At 40.0% G+C, this 8,597-nt stretch overlaps 1 protein-coding gene across 2 annotated transcripts in view; it reads left to right on the top strand.

The window, feature by feature from the left end:
* Positions 1-719: 719 nt before the first annotated feature.
* scube3 (signal peptide, CUB domain, EGF-like 3) overlaps positions 720-8,597 on the top strand; it is a 316,073-nt gene continuing 308,195 nt past the window's right edge. Inside the window, exon 1 of one of the 2 annotated variants that reach the window (XM_034172863.1) lies at positions 720-1,017. In XM_034172863.1, coding sequence (XP_034028754.1) covers positions 918-1,017 — 100 coding nt within the window. In that variant the 5' untranslated portion in view covers positions 720-917. The remainder of the gene's footprint in view (positions 1,018-8,597) is intronic. The other variant, XM_034172864.1, reaches the window with a different exon arrangement.

Below are 8,597 nucleotides of genomic sequence, written 5' to 3'. Positions count from 1 at the left end.
TTAAAAGGCGGGGTCTGGGGGAGCGCCGCCTCCCAGAAGATCAAAGGTTTTAGCAGAAGGTCACCCGTTTGAGTCTGGTCTGCTTGAGGTTTCTTCCTCAGAGGGAGTTTTTCCTTACCACTGTTACTCTGGGGGTTAGTAAGGTTAGACCTTACTTGTGTGAAGCGCCTTGAGGCAACTCTGTTGTGATTTGGTGCTATATAAATGAAAATAAATTGAAATTGAAAATTAGCTATGCTAAAAAAAAAAACAGTCTGAAGGACCTGAATGACATGCTTTGCTCGTTCATGTCCTTGACATAACATATTAATAATATATTTTGAGGTAGATTTTTTTTTTTAAATGGGGCGAGTTTTAAAAGGCGCTTTTTTTGTCCTTGGCAGAAGTATGCGCTCATAATGAGTGCTCTTTTAGATGGGATTTGCTTTGATTTTTAAAATTTGATAATAAATGTTTTTAATTTGACTTTTTCTTTATGTTCCATAAGTGAGGAGCTGCAGGTGAGAAAGTGCAGCCTGCTCTGATTTTTTATTTTATTTATTTTTTTAACCATCATTCATTTTTAAATCCTCTCTGCTTTTGTGCGCAGGTGGAACCGGCGTGATGCCGCCGCGCACGTGGGAATCCGGATCCGCCTTCAGTCCAATCAGAAAAAAAACAAAAAAAAACTGATCCGGTCAGACTGAACAGAATCCAGAGTCCGTCTCTCCTCCCCCTTCCAGCTCCATCTCTCTCTCTCTCTCTCTCTCTCTCTCTCTCTCTCTCTCTCTCTCTCTCTCTTCTTAAATTGACACCGGTCTGGTTCGAAACATGATAAGAGAAAAACCTTGGTGCGCTATTCGATCCGGTTCAGCAGCGAGCAGCGTGCCAGCTGTGAGGGACTAACAGCAGATCCGAGTCTTTGTGTCAAACTTAACATGTACGTGCACGTCCTGATCCGCGCCAGCGTTGGATTTGTGGGTCTGTGCCTGGTCGCCTTTGTCCAACAGTCTGCTTCAGGAAGTAAAACCGCTCAAGGTAAGTTTGGACTCAAACCTTATGCGGACGATGTGCTGATTCTCATCATATTACTGTCACACTTCACCACGTGGAAAGCTGCCAGCCGCTCTTAGTGTGCCACAAAAACACGTTACATGCGAATAAAGTGCAGATTGTCACCCAGTTGGAACAATCAGAAATAGGATTTTTTTGCTGATTAATTGCGTTGTTATTTTTATTTTTAATTCCAGCTGTTTTGGTAATCTGCTGAGAAAAAAAATGTTTTCTTTTCTGCAGAGGTCACATGATCGTCTACATTTGTTTGTTTATATGTGTGTCTGATCAGTTATTAAGAATAAAGATCTACACTGCATTTTAGTGTGGATTAAGATCTGAATGTGGACTCTGGATCATTTCACTTGTGTTGTAATTTATTACATGTCATTACTTTGCTGTCTTTGACAGCAGCATGGGGCATTTGTTGACATGTTGATCAGTTTACACTATAGTTCAACATTATTAGGAGGAAAAACATAAATTTTTCGTGTTTGTCGTAGCCCAAATGCAGATTCTAGATCACTGCTCCCCCATTTTTTTTCCTTTTTTTGCATTGTAAGGTAAATGCTTTTATTGTCAGCATTTTGATCAATTTACAAATAAAACTTTTAGCCAAACTCAATGAACCTTGGTGGACTGATCAACATTATTAGGAGGAAAAACATAAATTTTTCGTGTTTGTCGTAGCCCAAATGCAGATTCTAGATCACTGCACCCCCATTTTTTGCATTGCAAGGTAAATGCTTTTATTGTCAGCATTTTGATCAATTTACAAATAAAACTTTTACCAAAACTCCTCCATTTTTTTGCATTGCAAGGTAAATGCTTTTATTGTCAGCATTTTGATCAATTTACAAATAAAACTTTTACCAAAACTCCCCTTTATTTTTTTTTATTTTTATTTTTTTTGCATTGCAAGGTAAATGCTTTTATTGTCAGCATTTTGATCAATTAAACATTTGGTGGACTGCTTAACAACATGACGTGGAAAAACTGCTGAAACTTTGGTGTGAATCGAGGTCAAATTGTGCATTCTACATCCTTTCATTTTAGTAAGATAATCCTTTATTTTTCAGTATTTTTCAACACTTTACAATGAAACTTGGTGGACTGTTAACAATGAGGAGGAAAAACTGGTAAAAGTTTGGCGTGAATCAAGACCAAATTGGGCATTCTAGATCCTTTGATTTTACTAAGATAATCCTTTAATTGTGAACATTTTGATCACTTTCCCAAAACATTTAATGAAATTTTGCAGGCTATTCAGTTTTGGCAAAACCTGAGTTAACTTTGTTGTTGCTCAGGAGCCAAACACACATTTTAGATCATTTCTTTACTTTGTTAGATGGGACATTATTAACAAATAAATCCATTTTCTAAAAGGTTTTCAACACAGCAACATGAAACGTATTGAACTGATAACAGCTGTGAAAAGGAAGAAAACATTAAAATGTGGTGTCGACCCAGGTCCAGATGTGGGTTCTGATTCATTTCTTTTCTGTCTTTAACAGCAAAATGTGGAACTTTAATGACATTTTGATAAATTTCCCAAAAAACTATTTTTAGTTGAGTTCAACAAAATGGTGAGTTGATCAATCCTATTAAGAAGGAGAAGTGATTAAATTTTGGTGTTGATAAGGATCCATCTGTGTTGTCAATCATTTCTTTTTAGGAAAATTCAATTTTTTTTTCAACACTTCACTCTGTTTTCCAAACGTTCTAACTATTTTCCATGAAAAATGGAGTGTTGATGAAGCTCATTAAGGAAGAACTGGTTAAAATTAGGTGTTGGCTTGAGATCTAGATGTAGATTCAAAACTATTTCTTTTGCACAGTAAAATGTAGGGTTTTGTGACATTTCAAGAAATTTAAAGTTTGCTGAATACTGTTAAGAGGAAGAAAAGATAAAAATGTAGTATTGATGAGGACCCAGATGTAGGTCCTAGAGCATTTCTCTTTATTTTACATAGCCAGAAAGGTTGGTTTGGGATATTTTGATAAATCTCCTAAATGTTTCCAAATGATTTCCATAAAATTTGGTGGATTTATAAATCTTGTGAAGAAGAAAATCTGTTTAAAGTTTACTGTTAATCCGGATGTAGGTTATGGATCAATTCCTAACTTTCTTTTACACGGCAAGTTATGGCATTTTTTCAAAACTCAAAATTCTCAAAAACTAATCCACTGATCTTGATGGAAGTTTTCAGTCACACGTATCCAAGTGACAGACAGTCAGCAAGTGAAATCTCATACATTCAGACTGCAGTGATGTTAACGGTGTTGACGCAGAAACATGTAATAATATCGCTTCTCCAAAGTGTGAATTCCTGGACTGTCTTGCCTCGGAAGAGGTATGCATTCTTTATATGCCCTTCTGGTTGAGATTCACCGCTGTCTTTGATCTTCAGACAGCATCAGCAGTGTGAACGGTTGCGTTTCATAGCAGACCCTGCAGGTAATTGTAGTGAGACTAAAAGCTGGTATTTGTCACAGTGCGGAGAAGTATTTGGCGCCGGCCTGTAACACGCACACATGATGCAGGAGCATCTCTCTGTCAGACAGTGCAGCCACAGTGTCCCGCCGCCTGCCCTCTTGCTCTCTTGTCTTGTGAGGAATTATTCATTGAGGACCGGGGGTAGCCAAAATCCAAACTCTGTCAGCACGTACAGGAAGCAGAAAGCCATTTTTGATCCACTCTGCATTCACCTCCGGGTTTTCATCACTTAATTCTCCCACAAATACAAAAGCCAACGCGGAGCTGCCAGAAGTATTTGCATGCAAAGACACATCGTGGTGTCTGTGTGAGTGCTGATTGTGGTCGGTGATGTTCCGCACACAAAAAGACATCTCTCAGGCAGACAAGAAGGCAAAAAAAAAAAAGAGGGTGGATGGGTGGAGAGGGTGGGTGACTATTTTGCATCCTGGGTGGTCTGCCCCCACTTGTGGGAAAACTCAATATTTACATTTTTCAATAAGAACAACTTTTCTTACTTTATTTTCCACAACATCGATTACACACTTCCTTGCACCGCGGAATGGCGTGCACCTGTTTGTTGGTCGTCGAGCGAAACGCCGCCAATGACCACTCGATGGGCTTCCTGTTTATCCGCGCACGGCGAACAGCTCTGCAAGTGCGTGTCGCTGAGCGGATGTTTGGTGCCAAGTGGGTTCGTCGGTATGCAGTGAAAAGTTTGCAGGTTGTGCAAGAAAATATTTCAGAGTAATTGTGGAGTTGCATTTCAGGCAACTCCACAAAGGGGGGGGGGGGGTTAAAAGAGCCGTGGAATGAGGGAGGGACAATTTGAGGATGTGGTGGAGAGAATGACAAGAAGGGAAAAATGAGGAGACATTGAAGGCGCACAGACAGAAAGAAGAGGTTTCTTACGATTGAGCAAAAACAAGCTGGGAAGAGAGGAGATAGAGAGAGAGTGAGCACCATAGACGTCATGGCAAATCACTTTCCTTCGCTAATGCAGCAACACCAGGCAACGTTGTGTGGTCCTGACATGCTGCTGTGCTGGCTGTGTTGGTGTAACCTCTGCTCCTGGGGGTCTAAAGACACGGGGCTGCCTGAGCAGCGAGGAAGGCCAGATCCAGGCTCGGGACACACTGTGGGAACCGAGCAACCCGGGCAACATGAGGCCTAAGTGATGGGGAGGCTCACCTAGCGATGCTGAGGGAGGGAGACTGAAGGAAAGAAAACCCCTCCCCAGTGCTCACGCACACCGTTCTTCTTTGACCCAACTCTGCTTGTTTGCTTTGTCTTTGCATCCTTTCCTTCACACGTAGTGAAGTGGTTGTGCGTTTGTCTCGGTTGTCCATAACTGACGGCTACATTACAACCCGTGAAACCGGTGATTGTGCCGCAGCTCTGGATGTGCACGTGTATGTGCACTCTTGTGTAAATGAAATAAGGGTGTAACTCTGTAATCAGGTATGATTCAATACATGCTTCGGTCTTAGAATTCAAACTTTTTCAGAGGTTTGAGCTGGGGATGTCCCACTGAGGGCTTTTTTTTTCTCCTCCCCTGATCTGAGTCATTTAATATTGAGCATCTGCTGATACCGAGTCCCGATTCCCTACTTGCATTTTCCACTTACACAGGACACGCTGCAAGTCAATCCAGTGTATATGCTTGACTATTGAAGAATTCTGCAATGCATTAAGAAAAAAACCTACCTTCAATACAGCTGATCCTTAATGTTTTTGTTTTTATTTTTCGAAAATAATGGAAATAGAATTGTTTTATGTGGCTCTTATCAGTTCCACTTAATGCAGCATTGTAATAGTAAAACTAAAACACAGACTAATGTTGATTGAGTGTGTTGCCTTTAATGCATGTGGTTAACATTCTCAAATTTCTGTTTAAAATATTTAGCTGGTACATATTTTTAGTAGAAAATGACACGCTAATAACACCTATATAATATAACAAAATTGTTTGTAAAATATTTCAATTTTTTTTCCTGTTAGTTATGACATGACTACTCATTTAGTCATTTCTTGGTTCTGCAGAAAAATAAGGCAGACATTAGTGCATTGTCTGAAAGCAAACGTGAATTCACTATGAAACATCATTCAGGCAATGCTGTAAGTTAAGAACATGTTAATGATTATAGTAGCAATGATTTTCTTAAAAAAAAGATGTTTATGTTTTATTTCCTATTGTGTACAACCTAATAGCAGTGGTAGTAGCCATGGCAACTACTATTTTTGTATTGTTTTATTTGCAGTTTTTCCTAGCATGTTGATGAAGATGTGCGGCAGTAAATGATCTTTACTGCGACTCTGTCATTATTGGTTGTATTTTAACTTGGTGTTTAATTTTAACATACTGTACGAGAACTCTATAAGCTGTGCTTTTAGTTATTAAAAATACACTTTTAGATATGATTATAATGACAGGGGTGGTGGCCAAGCGGTTAAGTGCACTTGTTTCCAGTGTGAAAGGTTCCCAGTTCAAGGCCAACCATGTCCATTCGCTATTTAATGAGGCATTGCATTCAGTGTAAAACTCGTGCTAAATCAACATGCAGTTCTACCTTAGATCTGCTGCGGTGGACCTGAGTAAAAACAAGGGAGAAGCTAAAGGAACTGACTACAATAATCATGATATACAAAAGAAACCCCTCATCAAACACATTTTTTTTTTCTCTTCAAAATTGGGTGGAGCTGCGGGAGGAAAACAGACAGGATGACGAGTAATTTAAACTTGTATTTGTGTGGAAAGTGCTCCTTGATTGACTGGTAAGACGTTTACCACATCATAACTGTCAGAAATGGACTTGGTTCATAGTTGAAGTGAAGCAGAGCATGAATATGCACGGCCTTACTGGTGAACTAGCAGAAAGAGCTGACTGAGTGGTTGTTACCTCAGTCGGTATGGTTTTTATGAAGCACAGCAAAATGTAGTGCAATCTGATCTCTGTGACTCGTGTTGAATAGATCTGATCCTGATCAATCAGATTTGGCCGATCTAGGTCGCCGTGATTGGGAGATCCCTAATTTTACCACAAACACCAAAACCAGGAATTTAAAAAGCAGTGTCTACTTATAGTTTCATTAACTTGATAACGTACAGTTTCTGATCTTGGCTGGCTAGAAACAGGCTGACCGACAAAGCAACTGTACGGTCTGTCAGATAGTCATAAATATCCTCACTCTACCCACCACTGAGTTTGGAAGATTGCCTGTCCTGCTCAATATAATGCAGATGCTACTCCAGGACTCGCGTTAACAACATAAATTCCACTATCTGCCGTATGTTCATGTGCAGCAGAGAAAGTCCCAGGACCCCTATTTGCTCACTGAACACCTGTGGTGTTTAATTTTGTGACAAAGTGGACTTTGCAGCAGAGATGGCAATTTCAAGCTTTGAAATGTTTTGAAACACTTATTCCAGAAATTACTGTACAGCGTTCCACAATTCATACTGAATACTCTTGCACTGACATGGTGCAGCCATGCTGTTCTGTGTGTGCCTGATTCTGTCAGGTCTCAGAAGTTAAACAGAGCAGGTCCTAATTAAATACCAGGAGCTGTACATGTTTCTGTGTTTCTAGAAACGGCATCTGGCATAATACTTGTGGCAAATCTTGAAGTCCACTGTGGTGATCTTGAGCAATTGAGGGTGGCAAAAAGGCGGGGGGCTGATATGGTGCATCAAAATTGTTAATTATACAATTACTTAATTTAGGAAGACCCAATTGTTGGTTACTGCCCCTAATATATGATTAGTAGCCCGAGTACTGGTGAAACGGAGGGCTGCTAACCTTAGATTCAGGGCCAACAATCAACAGTAGGCCCTGAAATCATGTTGTTATCACAAGCACATACAAACCATGTTCACTATCACCCATCAAACAAAGAACAGCCATTTACCCCTTGGTCACAATAGATACAAGAGATGGAGGTAAAACGACCAGCTGCCATTCTTTTTCAGTCAGAATGGGCTTTTTACAGCCACAAGACACAAGTGATTGCTATGCTGTCAGTTAGGCGGGAAAATATAATGCTAAGCTATGTGACACAGTGACTGATGTCAAATATGCTCCCAAACAGTTGTATTTCTGTGTAAATCTGATAAGTTTAGCATTTTTTTTCTCTTATATCTTGTAAAGGTTAGTGAGAAATAAACACTTGAATCTCAAACACTGTTTAAAAAACAACAACAACAAAATGGATAATACCTCTGATGTGATTTACAAAATATCTTACCGAGACGCTAGCTGACGATACGCGCTGGTCTGCTACTGCTGTTGATTGGGGTGCAGGCGCATTGTATACTATGCTAGATAAGCGCGACAATACTGTGGTATTAAGAAGAAAAAAAAATCACTCAGTTTCAGAGCATACCAAAGTAGAAGAAGAAGAAGAGCCTTATTTTCATTGTACATAACCCATCCTAATTACAGTTAGACACAATCCAACCACTAGGGGCAGTGGGTAGCCACAGTCCGGCGCTCGGGGACCAACTCCAGGGGCAGAGAAAGGAGCGACCCTAAATAAGCATGTTTTTATTGTGGGAGGAAACCGAGTTCCAGGAGGAAACCCACGCACACACGGGGAGAACATCCAAACTCCACACAGAAAGGGTGGAACGCGATCCCACCCTTTGCTGTGAGGCACTAGTACTAAAACACTAAGTCACTGTGCTGTAGTAGGTGGATAATGACATTATTGGCCTGCCTTTGGCGAGCCATTAGAAAGCATTAGCATCCGTGCAAAGTACGTAATGCTAACCTGCAGAGAACGCCCTAAGTCATGGTGATAATTGTTTTTCCTCCTCAATAAACTGATTGGGGAAAATCTGTCAAAAAGTTTGACTGGTACTGAATATATTCACTTTGGAACATCAAAAAGGCAGCTTCCAGTGCTATTTAGCACATTATTTCAATGTAGATAGACCTCTGGGACACCATATTAGTGGTTTCCATGGGAATTTGGACATTTCTTTAAAACCACCTAAAAGCAGCATTATAATGTAGCTTTTATGTAACTATCCCTTTGACCTTAAACTTCTGAGTGTAAGCCATTTTTAAAAGAGATGGGAAAAAAGAAA

Source organism: Thalassophryne amazonica, chromosome 6 (genome assembly GCF_902500255.1).
Source record: "Thalassophryne amazonica chromosome 6, fThaAma1.1, whole genome shotgun sequence".
NCBI lineage: Eukaryota > Metazoa > Chordata > Actinopteri > Batrachoidiformes > Batrachoididae > Thalassophryne > Thalassophryne amazonica.
The sequence above is the reverse complement of the archived record's forward strand: the minus strand, read 5'-3'. Positions and strand labels throughout refer to the sequence as shown.